General features: G+C 39.2%; 1 protein-coding gene across 2 annotated transcripts in view; it reads right to left on the reverse strand.

Moving 5' to 3' along the window:
* Positions 1-18,369, reverse strand: part of otofa (otoferlin a) — a 104,344-nt gene that overhangs the window by 46,491 nt on the left and 39,484 nt on the right. For both annotated transcript variants that reach the window (XM_063001398.1, XM_063001397.1), the window contains exon 6: positions 360-433. In XM_063001398.1, the coding sequence (XP_062857468.1) occupies positions 360-433 (74 nt within the window). The remainder of the gene's footprint in view (positions 1-359; positions 434-18,369) is intronic.

Consider the following 18,369-nt stretch of genomic DNA (forward strand, 5'->3'; position numbering starts at 1 on the left):
TCCAGGGTGTTACCGTGTGCCTTGCGCCCATTGAAAAGCTGGGATAGGTTCCAGCACCCATACCCCCCCACCCCCTATTTATTGATTAAATGATTTCCATGGTATTAAAGAAACAAATTCTGGGAAGGAATTATTCATGTATGTAAAACCAATTTATTTCACTGATATTCTCAAGGTCTTAGAATTAAGTGTATTATGTTGCAAAAACCATAAAGAGTAATTAAAATATAATATAAAATAAGAAAAAAATACAAAATTACATTTAGAATTGATTTTCTTACAAACAGGTGTTATATAAAAAATATTTTAAACTGTTCAGAATCATGCTAAAAAATAATAATAATAATAATAATATTTACCTCCTTTCTTGTGGCTGTCTTTGGAGCTGCGTACTTTTCCAAGCTTCATGGCTGAAAACACTCCTTTTCCTGCTCTGAAAGAATTATATGTAACATGAATTATTACTCCATGTTATTAAAATTTGTTTAAAAGACTTATTAATGCAATAATCAGCCAATCAAATGGCAGTAATGCAATAAATTACATAATACATATACACCGACAAGGCATAACATTATGACCACTGACAGGTGAAGTGAATAACACTGATTATCTCTTCATCACGGCACCTGTTAGTGGGGGGGATATATCAGGCAGCAAGTGAACATTTTATCCTCAAAGTTTATGTGTGAGAAGCAGGAAAAATGGACTAGTGTAAGGATTTGAGCGAGTTTGACAAGGGCCAAATTAAACACACAATAAAAGAACCGTTATATGCATAATTATGATTCCCAGTAAATATTTCTAGCTCATGGTTGCTGTTTTCATGGTGGAAAGTTTTATCACACTCACACGTCAGGCATTACAGTAGAAAAAAAAGAGTTACAATAAGCATTGCCCTTATACAGTTACAATGATATTACACTGATCAAATATCAGCAGCACTACAAAAGACCAGTGATGTCACAGACTAGCTGGACAAATACAGCCTCTTAATAATTAAACAAGATGGCAACAGTTGTCCAATTGTCTGGTGATGTGGATCAATGCCCAAGAACAGATAAAAGCAGTCCAAACTCCTTTTTCTTTCTGTACCTTATTCATTTAGAGCAAAAATATTAAACTACTAAGAACAAACAGATGTTTAAATTATTATTGTTATTATTACCAAGTTATAACAAAAATGTAATGTAAATGTTGAACTTGAACACAGTCTCAATGTTCAAGTCTAGATTAAAAATATATTTATTTACTCAGGCTTTTGATTAGACTTTTCAAACTAAACAGTAAACTTGGTTATTGTTATAATGAGAGAGGCGTAGGACCCAAAGGTGCGGAGCAAAAAATAATATTTATTAACAATAAATAATATAAATACAGTACAACATAAACAAAACTCAAACAGAAGACAATTCGGGAAATCCCGAACGAGGCCGCTGGTGTCGCTGGCAACTGAAAAGGAAACACAAAACAAAGAAATAGAAAAGGAGCTGAAGCGAGGCGCGAACCCGGGTCGCGCACTCGCAGTGCAATGGTAAGTCCCACTAAGCTACGGTGTAGCCAAGACAACAGGCTCGCCTACTAAATAAGAGGCAGTTGAAAAGAGGGGGAAATATGGAAATAATCCGTTACAGAGACAAAACTAACACAAGGGTGCTATTTAACAGCAGCAGATCGGTTGTGTCACCAGCATTTAGAGGCTGGGAAGAAACCGATATTTAATTTGACACAAGGTTCAAATGAGTGGATTAGAACCGGGGATTCTCGAGTGGAGGAGCGGAGAGTTACCGCTGCACCAAACAGGCAGAGAATAGCCCGGGAAAAACACACGCCTTTAATGGCCTGCGGAATGTGGCTGTTAGCCCAAAGCTAACCCGCTGCTAGCTTGGCAAGCAGGGAACAAGCGGCAAAGTCAAAACAACCGCAGCGCGAGGGCTGCACCTAATCGCACCGGCTCTCCCTAATCAGTGAAACAAAAACCCTAGTTACCTCAGCCTTACAGCTTACACACCCAACCGCTCTAGGAAGCGCCTGGGGTAACCGTTCTTGCCCTGATAAAAGGAATGGCTGGTGCAGAGCAGCCGTGTGACAAGCACAGAACAAAGGTGCGACGCCTGCAGACTGGCGACGCCCCCTTAAATAGGGAGCTGACAGCTGCAGGTCGTTGCCCTAATCAGCTGGCCTCCTATTTGAGGCCATGCTGCTCTTTGTTCTGTAACGCCTGCAACGCTGGGAACTGGTGGTATGTTCACCAGACGTCGCAGGCACCCTAACAGTTATGCTGTAATAATTAGGGGTGCCGGAGTCTAAAGCTACTCTCTGTAAAACTGACATTTTACTCTTAACAATTTCACATTGTAACTACATCTTCTGTTGTTTTACCCCAGGTGGTTCTGATGGAAACCTGTTCACCCTCTCGAGGTTAAAGACTGCAAGTTGAGACTGCAGTGCCAACAATGCTGCTCCTACTAGATGGGATGGACACCTGGCGTGTTTGCACCAAAAATGTCCAGAACTTACAACAGACTTTATCACAGACTGAACTGAACAATGAAGAACATCCTATTATTTGTAAAATTTTAAAAATCCCTAAATATATAAAAATGACTAATTTGACATCCAACAAATAAAGCAATTGTTACTATTATTATTATTATTATTATTTTAATATTATAGAGTAAGATCATTTATCGTGAATTGTTCACCTAAAAATAAAACTGAAATATTTAAAGAAGAAACATTTAAGAAGAGGCTTTTATCCAACAACTGAAGACAATAAACCAATCAACTGTTAAGAGAAGGTAACATACTGCATGTTTCACCATCTGGGCAGAAAACTAATGTTATAGCAACAAACACAAGTCACAACTAAACATGAGCTGAAATAAGAGTTAAGACTTCCACTAAAATCTTAATCTCTCTAAATTACATTTATGTCCTCACACTAAATGACAAAAATGTGCAAATGCCGACAAGACAAAAAGCACTTAAGCAATTAGCAAAGCTGCCACAATTATCAGATTCATAGTATTATTACAGATAGCAAATAGAAAACCATTTTCATGCATTTTGCATTTCTAAATAAAAATACAGTTTTTTTACAGTTCTTTTACTTTTTTCACTTTGTAAACTTTAGACAAACTTGTTCTCATGTTTCTAAACACACAGAGTGTACCTGCAGCGCTCTGCACAGTTTTTACATGCAAGTGCGTAATTTCACTATAATGATTACAATGTATATTTAATTATCGGCCTAAACAGTATTAGAGTTTTATTTACATTTTAATACATATTATAATATTAAAAACACATGATTAAATTTTACTGCATCAGTTAAAAATGGGTGCATTAATAAAATCAATGTAATATAAAAGACAAAAGTGTAAAATAAAAGACAAAAGTACAGCCTTTGGGTAACCTTGTGGCAGTATATGGAGTTACGGACTTCATGAAGTAACAGGAGATTTTAAATCAATCTGTCTGCCTCTGCTAAGAAGCTAAAGAATTATAAACACTTTTTAACTTAAATGTTGATGTTTAATTTTTTTTAAAATAAGTAATAATACGTAATAAAACAATTATAGATATGTGATAGAAAGCTTCCTTCAGATTTTTCTTTCAACAAAACACTGTAACGTGTTACCCAAACCAACTATTGTTGCCTTCATGACATCAATCTACCTACCAGCCCTGATACTACTGTGCACTGACTCTATATCTGCACACTTCTGTTAATATGGATAAATAAACCCAAGTTGTCCTGCATTGTAAGCAAACTGTTACAATTAACCAACCTAAATGAAAAAGTGATCCCACAAGTCTCTAGTTCAGATCTCAGAAGTATATTATTAAGGTTTAAGAGTTAAGCTTTTGCTGTATCTAGTAATCATCCTGCTCATCCTAATGCACATCTACCACAATATTCCTTACCATCAAATAAAGCAAAAGTACTTCAGATTTACCTACAAAACAATGCCCTGACATGTTAATCTACTCAATATAGAACAAGGGTACATACCATACACACTGGATGCTCTCTACATTCAAGGGCCTCCAAAGTGATCAACACAAAATACGCAGTGAGCAAAGAAGCTCTGAGCAGCTGGCAGCCAATGAGTTCATTTCACCTGTCTAACTCAAGAACAGCCACCGGCGGGAGGAAAAGGGGGGTCACCAATAAGCAACTTGAGATGGCATCAGTTGGAACTAACAAATACATACACTAACACACACACACACACACACACACACACACACACACAACCAAAATCCAGATCTTAACCCAAACACAAAGGTACTGGAATTTATGAAAGTTAGCTGTGGTTGAAAGTGGCAAAAAAGTCAAGTTTATTTCTAAAGCACATTTAAAAAGAGCCAAGGCTGACCAAAGTTTAAACACATAGTATATAAAAGACACCCAAATGAAAATGTATGAAATACAGCACAAGCATTATGAGGCATTATAATAAAATAGAATCAATGAACATCAACTAGTCATGAAGATTCTTAGTTCAGCCACACTCGTAGACCAAGGAAGAGAGAAAATCTTTATTACCAGATATAAATTACCAGATATAAATTACCAGTCATAAATTACCAGCCATAAATTCCGTGATGGTAGAAGCAGCTCTCACATTGATCGGTAGCTCATTCCACGCAGCTACTTCTAAGACTGCACGATTTACCTCAAGTTTTAATCAACCTCTTTAAGCAGTAACTTGTTCGAGGATCAAAGGGATCTGCAAGAACTAAATAAACTTAAAAAGAACTTAAATAAAGTTTAAACTGTGTCATATTAGGTGCCCAGGTGGCGCAGCGGGATATTCCACTAGAACACCAGCGTCGAGATTCTGAATTCCTCGGTTCGAAACTTGGTGTTGCCACCGGTCGGCTGGGTGGGATGACCAGGGTGGGATGACCAGACTGTGAGTGGGGTCTTCAAACGCTGTGTAAGAACCCTGATTGGCAGATAGAGAGGCGTCTGTGCAGAAAGCATGGGTGGAAAAGGGTTCCGTTAAGGGCTGTGTGCGAGTCGGAGGAGGCGTGAGCAGCAATATACCCACCTCGACTGCAATCAGGGATCCCCCAGCAGCGGAAGACAAATTGACTACACTAAGTTGGGGGAAAATGGGAGAAAAAGCAAAAAATATAATAGAAAAAAAAGAACTTAATTAAAGCTTAAAATGTGTCGTTATTTTACAATACATCCATAATGTAAACACATATGTAGTGATATGATCTGTGATATATAGCTGTGAGTATGGTCAAAACCCAAAAAATATGAATAAATATGTAGAAAAACATGAAGAAACAGATATAATAAGATGATTGATTAGTGAGAAAGAAGAACTGGGGTAAGCAGTACAAGAGCATTCTAACTAGACCATGCATTATTTAACTCTCTACTCAAGAGCTTTGGGTGAATGAGCTAAGCATCACTGGTCAGCACGGTTGAATAAACAGCGTATATGGCCTGAAAGGAAGCATGGATCAGCCAAGACTGTAGAACCACGCTCCAAGAACAGAAACACAATGTTTGTTTTTTCTGATCTGATTATATTTGCTGTGTGTTGGCTGAAGATACGTGTCAGTCTCTGTGTAAGTGGACTGGTTAAAATGAATAAAAAATGTTTTGAGAAGAGATTTTGATGACTAAGCCATAAGGGTCACTAATTCCTGCAAGTGATGGATGACTTGTAAGCAGTTGTATTACTGCTTTTGTGTGGGCTCCTGCTGGAATAACTGGTACAAAGTATTTTTTGTGAATGTGTTGTGTATAGGGATGTAACAATGCACCACAGGACAGTTAAAAATCAATTCACGTGTAACAATTTAAATCGGTTTACATGTACAGTATAATGAATCGATATTCACTTTAAACAGCAGAGGTCACTGGCGCTATTCACCTTGCCTGGTTTACGTCACTACAGGGTTGCAAGGTTCAGAATTTTCCAGCCAAATTTATTTATCAGCGATTTATCATTTATTAAGTGATTTTTATTGTGTTTAAACAGTGTTTTTAGATGTGGCAGTAGTAGATGATTTTTTTAAATGCTAATAGTTTAAGTAGATCAGTGTGTTTTAATTTTTGAATGGCTGTTGCAGATGAGTTGTAGATCAGTGCCACATGTTAATGATGTCATTAAGATGCACCTTGTTATGGCAGTTGCTGAGTGAGCTGGCAATAAACGGCACTCTGTTGGAACGTATCTTCGTGTGTTATTTGCTTTAAGTAAATACATTAAGTGTTATTTACATTAAGTGTTATTTACATTAAGTGTTATTTACATTAAGCAACAGTATTGGATCAGATTACACATTTTTTTCCTTCCGATGTCCGATCCAGTGATTTGGGCCAATATCGGAGCCAGCCCTAATTTGTATCCATCAAGTTATTGCGTTTGACACCTAATATTTACATCTACTAGGGATGTAACGATACACTCTACCCATGATGCGATGCAATTCCCGATACTGGGTTCGCCAGTGCCCTCTGCTGTTTAAAGTGAATATCGATTCATTTTACATGTCAAATCTATTTAAATCGTGGGATTTTTTAATCGGTTATTAACTGTATTGTGGTGTATCGTTACATCCCTAACATCTACATTTACATTTTACATTTTCAGCATTTAGCAGATGCTTTTATCCAAAGCAACTTACAGTACTGTGACAGTATATTGTCTAAGCAATTGAGGGTTAAGGGCCTTGCTCAAGGACCCAACAGTGGCAGTGGTGAGGCTTGAAATTGCTCAAGGGCCCACCAGGCAGTGGTAGGGCTTGAACCAGCAACCTTTGATTTACTAGTCCTGTACCTTAACCCAGGGGTCTTCAACCTAGAGTACTTGCCCGAGGGGGCGCGAGCGGCTGTCCGGGGGGTGTGTGGCACTACGAGATTATTATTATGAACCGGTGGCACACGAGACTGGCGGAGGACGCGGCAGGCATCCGCGATTGAGCCGTGGTCCACTAAGGGGAGGGGAGTGTGGCGAAAGCTGTGCTTGGCATCCGTGCTCGAGCCGTGCCTTATCCAGGGGAGGGGGGCGTGGTGGAAGCAGCGCTTGGTACACGCGACCGAGTGCTGTTCCACCAAGGGGAGGGGGCGTGGTGTGAGGGGGGGCGCAAGTCGTGCTCGGCACACGAAGGGGGGCGCATGCCTAAAAAGGTTGAAAACCCCTGCCTTAACCACTAGGCTACAACTGCCTAATATCAGTGTCAATTTTGACAAAAAGTGCAAAGCAGAAAGAAGAGACAACCGTACAAAGGAAGTGCACTTGAGAAGAGCACTTATCATGTCACTGTAACCCTTCACCTGAGGAACATTAAAGTGCTCCTGAAACACTATAAGCATGAGGGTCACTGCAGCAGGACTGGTAACTGCTAAAAAATGTGATTTGTTGATCTAAAAATAGCACTGTATGTATATCACAAAGTAAATTACAATCATATTATCCAGACTCTAGAGCCAGAGGGTACAGGGGGTGAAGACAAGCATAATGATGAGGATATAGATTAGATTAGATAGATATATAGATAAGTAGGTAGGTAGGTAGGTTATTGATCCAGAAGGAAATTAAAGCCCCAGTAGCATTATGCAACAAATAATTAACAGTACAAAACAAAACAAAAGCAAACAGAAAAACTAGAACTGAGTAGTTCTTGTACTTTACATAAAATGGATAACTGGTAACTGTAATGACTTTGCATGAGGTATAGTTTCAGTATAAAGTTAGATTGAATAGTAAATAAATTATTAAATAGTAAAAGTGACATGTGACAAATATTGTACAATGAGTTGGGCCAACATAGCCATATACACTATATTGCCAAAAGTATTCACTCACTCATCCAAATCATTAAATTCAGGTGTTTCAATCACTTCCATGGCCACAGGTGTATAAAACCAAGCACCTAGGCATGCAGACTGCTTCTACAAACATTAGAGAAAGAATGGGTCGCTCTCAGGAGCTCAGTGAATTCCAGCGTGGTATCGTGACAGGATGCCACCTGTGCAACAAGTCCAGTCGTGAAATTTCCTCGCTACTAAATATTCCACAGTCGACTGTCAGTGGTATTATAACAAAGTGGAAGCGATTGGAAACGATAGCAACTCAGCCACAAAGTGGTAGCCACGTGAAATGACAGAGCGCGGTCAGCGGATGCTGAGGCGCATAGTGCGCAGAGGTCGCCAACTTTCTGTAGAGTCAGTTGCTACAGACCTCCAAACTTCATGTGGCCTTCAGATTAGCTCAAGAACAGTGTGTAGAGAGCTTCATGGAATGGGTTTCCATGGCCAAGCAGCTGCATCCAAGCCTTACAGCACCAAGCGCAATGCAAAACGTCAGATGCAGTGGTGTAACGCACGCAGCCACTGGACTCTAGAGCAGTGGAGATGTGTTTTCTGGAGTGACGAATCACGCTTCTCCATCTGGCAATCCAATAGACGAGTCTGGGTTTAGCGGTTGCCAGGAGAACGGTATTTGTCTGACTGCATTGTGCCAAGTGTAAAGTTTGGTGGAGGGGGGATTATGGTGTGGGGTTGTTTCTCAGGAGTTGGGCTCAGAACCTTAATTCCAGTGAAAGGAACTCTTAATGCTTCAGCATACCAAGAGATTTTGGACAATTTCATGCTCCCAACTTTGTGGGAACAGTTTGGGGATGGCCCCTTCCTGTTCCAACATGACTGCACACCAGTGCACAAAGCAAGGTCCATAAAGACATGGATGAGTGAGTTTGGTGTGGAAGAACTTGACTGGCCTGCACCTCAAGTCAGTCACCTCGAGTCCTGACCTCAACCCGACAGAACACCTTTGGGATGAATTAGAGCGGAGACTGCGAGCCAGGCCTTCTCGTCCAACATCAGTGTCTGACCTCACAAATGCGCTTTTGGAAGAATGGTCAAAAATTCCCATAAACACACTCCTAAACCTTGTGGAAAGCCTTCCCAGAAGAGTTGAAGCTGTTATAGCTGCAACGGGAGGGCCGACATCATATTAAACCCTATGGATTAAGAATGGGATTTCACTCACATTCATATGTGTGAAACGACCCCAAACACAACCTCCAAGATGACAACTGCCTTGCTGAGGAAGCTGAAGGTAAAGGTGATGGACTAAACCCAATTGAGCACCTGTGGCGCATCCTCAAGTGGAAGGTGGAGGAGTTCAAGGTGTCTAACATCCACCAGCTCCGTGATGTCATCATGGAGGAGTGGAAGAGGATTCCAGTAGCAACCTGTGCAGCTCTGGTGAATTCCATGCCCAGGAGGGTTAAGGCAGTGCTGGATAATAATGGTGGTCACACAAAATATTGACACTTTGGGCACAATTTGGACATGTTCACTGTGGGGTGTACTCACTTACTGTATGTTGCCAGCCATTTAGACATTAATGGCTGTGTGTTGAGTTATTTTCAGAAGACAGTAAATCTACACTGCTATACAAGTTGTACACTGACTACTCTAAGTTATATCCAAGTTTTATTTCTATACACAGATACAGTGTATCACAAAAGTGAGTACACCCCTCACATTTCTGCAAATATTTCATTATATCTTTTCATGGGACAACACTATAGACATGAAACTTGGATATAACTTAGAGTAGTCAGTGTACAACTTGTATAGCAGTGTAGATTTACTGTCTTCTGAAAATAACTCAACACACAGCCATTAATGTCTAAATGGCTGGCAACATAAGTGAGTACACCCCACAGTGAACATGTCCAAATTGTGCCCAAAGTGTCAATATTTTGTGTGACCACCATTATTATCCAGCACTGCCTTAACCCTCCTGGGCATGGAATTCACCAGAGCTGCACAGGTTGCTACTGGAATCCTCTTCCACTCCTCCATGATGACATCACGGAGCTGGTGGATGTTAGACACCTTGAACTCCTCCACCTTCCACTTGAGGATGCGCCACAGGTGCTCAATTGGGTTTAGTCCATCACCTTTACCTTCAGCTTCCTCAGCAAGGCAGTTGTCATCTTGGAGGTTGTGTTTGGGGTCGTTATCTTGTTGGAAAACTGCCATGAGGCCCAGTTTTCGAAGGGATGGGATCATGCTCTGTTTCAGAATGTCACAGTACATGTTGAAATTCATGTTTCCCTCAATGAACTGCAGCTCCCCAGTGCCAGCAACACTCATGCAGCCCAAGACCATGATGCTACCACCACCATGCTTGACTGTAGGCAAGATACAGTTGTCTTGGTACTTCTCACCAGGGCGCCGCCACACATGCTGGACACCATCTGAGCCAAACAAGTTTATCTTGGTCTCGTCAGACCACAGGGCATTCCAGTAATCCATGTTCTTGGACTGCTTGTTTTCAGCAAACTGTTTGCTGGCTTTCTTGTGCGTCAGCTTCCTTCTGGGATGACGACCATGCAGACTGAGTTGATGCAGTGTGCGGCGTATGGTCTGAGCACTGACAGGCTGACCTCCCACGTCTTCAACCTCTGCAGCAATGCTGGCAGCACTCATGTGTCTATTTTTTAAAGCCAACCTCTGGATATGACGCCGAACACGTGGACTCGACTTCTTTGGTCGACCCTGGCGAAGCCTGTTCCGAGTGGAACCTGTCCTGGAAAATTGCTGTATGACCTTGGCCACCATGCTGTAGCTCAGTTTCAGGGTGTTAGCAATCTTCTTATAGCCCAGGCCATCTTTGTGGAGAGCAACAATTCTATTTCTCACATCCTCAGAGAGTTCTTTGCCATGAGGTGCCATGTTGAATATCCAGTGGCCAGTATGAGAGAATTGTACCCAAAACACCAAATTTAACAGCCCTGCTCCCCATTTACACCTGGGACCTTGACACATGACACCAGGGAGGGACTACGACACATTTGGGCACAATTTGGACATGTTCACTGTGGGGTGTACTCACTTATGTTGCCAGCTATTTAGACATTAATGGCTGTGTGTTGAGTTATTTTCAGAAGACAGTAAATCTACACTGCTATACAAGCTGTACACTGACTACTCTAAGTTATATCCAAGTTTCATGTCTATAGTGTTGTCCCATGAAAAGATATAATGAAATATTTGCAAAAATTTGAGGGGTGTACTCACTTTTGTGATACACTGTACATATACACATATTACAGAATATAAAAATATTATTTCCACAGTTTTACTACAGTATCCTTTCAACAAGGATGGGCATTGTTATAAATACTGATGGAACTGAACACGCAGGGCTTGAAATGCATAAGCTGATCCTATGCTGTTTAAACACCAACCTTATTACTAGAGATGCATTTGTTTATTCACATCAATGTATGTTTAATGTACGGACTGGAAAAGTGGCATATTGCATATATTGGTATGATGGGAACAAATTAGTTTTAAATCAAACAGTTTTATTTCTAACACTAGGTGAAACTAATTGTAGCAACAATGATTAGCCTAAATCAAGCTGTAAAACAAATCACATACTAGCTTGCTAAAACATATTCATAACAACACCACCAGTGGTATAATTGCATAATATTTATAGGTTGTATTCAGGATTATGTGCACTTGATTTAAAATGCATCTTGTATAGCAATCATGTGTGACACATAAAGGAAGATAATTGCATGACTAATCCTGATGTTGCCATTGCATTGTGGGTGATATCAAAGGCAGCAGGTGGGTTTTTAAATACGGAGGGAATAATAGATCACAGAAATTAAAATGCAAATCCTGGTTGTACTGGTACAGCGGCTTTGTCATTATTAACATTATTAAATCAATAGTTTTTATGATAAATGATAAATGTTGGATGAGATTAAACACAGATTGAAACAGTTATTTGAACTCTATTTTTACAAAATTACATCTGCCTATTTTTAAGTTATTTAACAATTATTGTTACATTGTTAATGCATTTTACATCATTTTACATCTATTTACATATTAACAATATTCACAATGACCAAACCGACACAGTGACCATTTTACATTTACATTTTCTGCATTTAGCAGACGCTTTTATCCAGAGCGACTTACAGAAGTGCTTCCATAGTAAACATTTCATTTCTCAAGTTTTAGTAAACAAGAACACAAATCTGCTGAAACCTGTTAGAACCAAAGTGTTTTTTTTGTTTGTTTTTTGGAAATGGAAAAAAAACGTTAGTAAATAAGTACAAGTCAGCTTAAGTGCTTAGTAAAAAGGTGGGTTTTTAATAGTTTTTTAAAGACAGCAAGAGACTCAGATGTTCGGACAGACAGAGGAAGTTCATTCCACCACTTGGGTGCCAGTACAGAGAAGAGCCTTGATGCTTGTCTTCCTTTAGTCCTGGGTAGAGGATCAAGTCGAGCGAGACTAGTGGCTCGGAGGTTGCGTGGTACAGAGCGGGGTTTGATTAGACCAGGTGACCAGAGACCAAAACCTATTTTTAGACAATCAGCACTTCAGTTTTAGCATTATTATAAAAGAACAAAACAAACACATAAGATAGGATAGGAGATCTGCCTTTTCTGTTCAGAGCACATGTTCTGCCTTTCAAGAAGTCATTACCAACCCAGATTGTTTACAGCCTGCAGGATGATCTTACTCTAATTAATATTGTAGAGGCAAAACAAAGCTTGTCACACTTAAGTGAGAATGGGAGCAATTTAAACATGGTAGAGGATTAAATGTTTTGTACACAGTAGGGCTGGGAGGTATAACCCAAAATTTGTATCACTGTATTTTTTAAGTTTCACAGTATATCTAGGTATGTTTTATTTTTTGTATGACTTTTATATGTCTGTGGCTGGTTTTACTGTCATAAGTACAAATAAAATAAAACATTTTCATTTTACCTATAGTGAAGGTTTTAATAGTATAAGCTTTGCTTGGCCCTAAAAAATGACACAATACACCGATCAGCCATAACATTGAAACCACCTCCTTATTTCTACACTCACTGTCCGTTTTATCAGCTCCACTTACCATATAGAAGCACTTTGTAGTTCTACAATTACTGACTGTAGTCCATCTGTTTCTCTACATACTTTTTTAGCCTGTTTTCACCCTGTTCTTCAATGGTCAGGACCCCCACAGGACCACCACAGAGCAGGTATTATTTGGGTGTTAGATCATTTTCAGCACTGCAGTGACACTGACATGGTGTTGGTGTGTTGGTGTGTGTTGTGCTGGTATGAGTGGATCAGACACAGCAGCGCACAAGTGAGCTGTATCTAATCTGCACAGCGCTCCATAGCGCTTTTAGTGGTGAACAATGTTATATGATTTGCTGACTATTGAAGCCTACAGCTGTTGTATTAACTATGCTACGGTAAGGCAGTATATGAAAAATCCATACTGTATGAGGAATCAAAGCCGGTATACCGAATGTACCGTCATACCGCCCAGCTCTAGTACACAGTATAAAAATACAGATAGGAAGGCTAGTAAGGACAAGGAGAAAGACAAAAAAGGGAGAAGAGTTGTGAAAAGAAAGAGACAAGAAAAAAGAGAAAGAGTGAGTGAGCTGGAAAAAGCAGAGAAAAGAGAGCCATTAAAAAAGCCAAGCTATTACAGCTGAGAAACCCAGCCATCCCCTGAGCCTTCCACAACTTCACATGCATGAACACCCATATATTTATATATATTTATATATATAACAGACAACCCCAATCTCATACACAACTTACACACTCACACTTCCATGTAAAATATATTGTTGCACTCAAAAGGGAATAAGAGGTTAAACAAATTTTCAGTACACAAAGCATAAACACAACTACATAATACTGTCCTCAAAACACAATTACCACAATTCTTCTGCTGGGAGGAGAATGTGCTGTGTGATTTGAGTCCAAAATCTCAAGATAATATTATGTAGTTCCCACAACAAAACTAAGAGAGCTTTAATCTTCACATGGAGCACAGAAATGGCTGTTTAATAAATGTTTCAGTTAGATAAAACTGCATTTAATACAGCCAGTATTAGTCTTAAATACAAGGATAAGCAAGATTAAATACAAGATTTATTGCTTCTCATTTTCTTTTTTATCAACTGCTTTATTCAGGTCAGACTCAGGTTTGGTCTGATTTACCAGGAAACAATGAGCCTAAGGCTGGATATCCCGGACAGGCTGACAATCCATCGCAGGGTTTTGAACAACCCCAAGACATAGCCAATTATTCCCATGTAGACTCCTGGCTGGCTGAAAACACCATTGAGATTTGAAACCAAATCACAGAGGTGGTATCCAGTGAAGCCATAGAGCGCCTGTTCCTAAATGTTGGTATTCTAAAACAATTATAACTATTTTGTTTTAGTTTAAAAATTGTCCCACATAAAATCCGCCCAACACTGCTTAATTTTCAGTTAAAACAAATTAAGTTTAGGGACAGTGGTAGCCTAGTGGGTAGAGCTTTGGGTCAAGTCATGAGTCTTTAGGCTAGAGTCCAAGTCAAGTCACGAGTCTTTAGGCTAGAGTCCGAGTCAAGTCACGAGTCAATATAATATACACAAAACATATATTGGAAATGTAGCATAGAAATAAACAAATAATCTGTCAATTCAGATAAAAAACAACAACAGATTAGCAACTGTATTTTGCCATTTTACTTGGTGCCTTTACTTTCCAAGGTACCAGTTAAAAGCTTAAACTGATGTTTTGTTTTCATTGCAAATTACGGCACAGCGGCCAAAATCCCAAACACAGCAAAAAATCCAAAATACTCCTTACCTTATGTTTTTCCAGATGCTATTAAATTTATAACCGTGTGTTGTCCCATTAGGAATATAATCCGTTAGTTTGTTTCAAGTTTCAAGTGTTTCACTGACAATCATCTGTGTGATGCTGCAAACTAAATAAATACAAATAACAGCACTTCTTACTAAAAATTAAAATCAGAAGGTCTGATTGGTTTTAGAAAGCGGTTCTTCCAACCATTAGCGGCAATTCTCTAGGAGCGTTTCATTCACACCAGCTGTTCCAGTGAAGTGCACTACGTAGGGTATTCCACCACTTTAAGTGAGAATCTAATCCAAAAGAGGGAGTAGGGAGCGACGCTTCATCACTATACCAAAAGCTGGCTGGAACATTTACCCACTGCGTGCGTTGCGGGTTAAAACAGCTGGAGCGTTATCAAAGAGCAGAAAATGACACAATCAAAATGATGTCGGATCATATATATATATAATTATCACACGTAACTAATGTTAACACATGCTGCTGACTTTTGTTGTCTACAAGTCATTTTTTGCGAGTCACGAGTCGGGTCCGAGTCATTTGAAACGAGTCTGAGTCGAGTCTGAAGTCGCTGTGTGTGTTCCCATCTCTGGCTCTGACCCCAGCTTCCAAACAAGCTGGGATATGCAAAGAAAGAACTTCATTGTACTGTACACCTGTATCTGATATATGACAAATAAAGGATATCTTATTATATAGGGTGTCTTACAGTGGATATTGTCTCAAAGCAACTACAGACTTCAGGTTCGGTTCAAACCCCCAAATGAGCAAACGAATGGTGACAGTGGCAAGGAAAAACTCTCTAAATGTTAGAAGGACGAAACCTTGAGAGAATCCAGACTCACCAGGAACTCACCCTCCTTGGGTGATAATTATTATAATCATACATTAACCATCATAGTAACACAGTGGGTGAGTAGGTATTGAACAGCAGCATGGGTACTGGAGACTATATTACCCCTGGGTGTATGTAAGGTTTTTGTGGTTCCTATAACCACCCTTCTTATACACCCCTTATAACACACACTCACACATATCCACACACTCACATATGCACTGTCCAAACTGTCATAAACTCAGGAACTGAAAAGATTTCCTAGGGCCAACGTAAGACACTCATCTGAGTGTAACCAGGGCAACTCGAGCAGCAGTTCCTGAACATTATGTAAGCCCAACATAACAATGTTCAGCTGGAATAAATACACACATGTAGACTGCAGCTTGAGAAATACTCCTGTACACAAGGTATTAAGAATCAGAGCACGGCACCATTTCAAATCCACACTGTGGTGATTCTGTAAGGAAAAATTTACATATTAGGGATGTAACGATACACTCTACCCATGATGCGATATGATTCACGATACTGGGTTCACGATATGATTTTTTCCCGATTTTTTTAACACAATGAAATTGAAGACAAATTATGACAAAGTTTCCTTTTATTATTTCTCTTAAAAAAAAAAAAAAAAAAATACTGTATTTGTGCTTATCTTTTATTTATCTACATTATTGCCCTTTTATTTCTGAGGTAGGTACAAACTATGCCAAATAATGCTTATTGTGTAAAAAAACTGAAATGAAATTTTAAAACAAATCCAACATTATATAAATAAATGAATAATACAAATAAATAAAGTATCCTCACATAAATACATTTGGCTGTAAAATCCCCTACCTGGCAACTTTGTGAAGAGCCGTCAACCAGGCGAGGTGAATGCTGTTTGAAGTGAATATCGATTCATCTTAAATGAATAACCGATTCGAATCGTCGTGGCACATGTGCACCGATTTTTAACTGTCTTGTGGTGCATCGTTACATCCCTAGTATATATAAAATTTTTATTCATTTCCTATCACTAAAAGCATGGGCAGTGGTTAAGATACTTGACTAGTGATCAGAAGGTTGCCAGTTCAATCCCAAATACTACCAAGTACTGTTAGGCCCATGAGTGAGGCCCTTAACCCTAAATTGCCATAATGATAATGGTCATAACTGTAAGTCGCTTTGGATAAAAGCATCTGCTAAATGTTATAAATATAAATGTAATATAAAGCTGCTTTATCCAGGTTTGGGTCGTGGTGAGTCTGGTGTCACAAGGAATCACTTGGTGCAATTTACCCTGGACAGGACGTCAATCTGTCAACCCAAACATTTCTTTTCTCACACCTAGGAGGAATTTAGAGCTTGCAATCCAAGCCTATTTAAAAAATAGGTTGAAAACAAAGGTTTCTGCATGTTGAAAGAATTTGCATCTGGGTCCGATTCACTGGGCGAAAGGTAGGAAACACCCTGGACAGGTTGCCAGTACATCACAAGGCTTTTATTATTATTATCATTAGTCTTAGTTGTAGCAGTAGCAGTAGTAATAATAGTAGTAATATGCACAGTGGCACGGAGAAGTAAAGTACAGTAGTTACTACACAGTGACACGGTCCTTGTATTTGGACTGTCTATACTATTCAAATGTTCCTAATATTTCCAAATCAATCTTTAAAATTTAAATTGAATGAAGGTGAGTGAGTAGCTGTCTTCTTACAGCTAAAGCTTCCTACACATAACGAGCTGTAAACTGTCTACAATCAGGCTTAACCTCAGGCAATGTGCAGCTACATTCTAAATAATACACAGAGCACAACACAGTGCGTACAATTATTACAATTACTAGTGTTGTCACTACTATGAAGACATAATACTTAGTGATTTAAAATGTTGCCTCAGCCCAAGCGTAAGATAATGATATTATGTGGTATTATGAGGTATTATCAACAATAAAGGTTTAAAAATTACAATTTAACCAGCTACTTTGAGTGTGATTACGTCTAAATCTACATAATAATCTCACATGACTGAATCATGTAGACCTGAGGGGTTTCTATTATTAAATTACTCAAGTGCATGTATTAGCTGGATTAAATGTAATATCGTTAGGTCTGTTTGATGTCTGTCTTGTGCTGATTAACTGCTTCAACTGTGCATTGACAATAAACCCACCACAGTCACCTAAGCAACCCACCTAGGCCACAAAAAAGCCTGATAATGCCCTGATTTTGGGCTGTGGTGTATTTATTGACAGGTGATGTGTTACATGCTGTGTCATAAGTCATCTGTTACATGAGGACTATGATTACCTGATAATCATCTAAAATGCTTAACCTTTAGCTTGTAACAAGAGCACAGAGGGTAAGGCATGATACAACATAAGCATGAGTAAATAATGAGCTGAGCAAAGAGAACTGGGATAATTAAAAACACCTCCCCAACTTACTGGGAGCAGAAAATAGAACACAAAAAAGAATATACGTCAAAGAGAACTTTAATGTGGGGAAACCTGGACTATAAAACGTATTATCCTGTAGGAATGAAAGAGAAAATGATAATGCCGGATCAATCACAGCACAGACGGAACAATATTCACAAAATGAAGCCTTCAAATGCTAATGTAGGACTAAAACAGACGTTCATGCATATTAATAGAAAATACATAATTAACTTGATCAGGCGTGAACGCTCTGAACAAAGGGCTTTATTTAGAGCAGGTGACTTTTTTTGGGAAGGTAAATGGAAATTAGATATGTGGAAAAAGTTATTCATGTTCAGTCCTGTGATACCTAAACACATGGGTGGCCCTGCAAGTTACTTTCTGGATCAGGGGTGTCCAGACTTTTCTTGTTGGGGGCCAGATGGAGTA

The sequence above is a fragment of the Trichomycterus rosablanca genome, chromosome 9, assembly GCF_030014385.1.
Source record: "Trichomycterus rosablanca isolate fTriRos1 chromosome 9, fTriRos1.hap1, whole genome shotgun sequence".
NCBI lineage: Eukaryota > Metazoa > Chordata > Actinopteri > Siluriformes > Trichomycteridae > Trichomycterus > Trichomycterus rosablanca.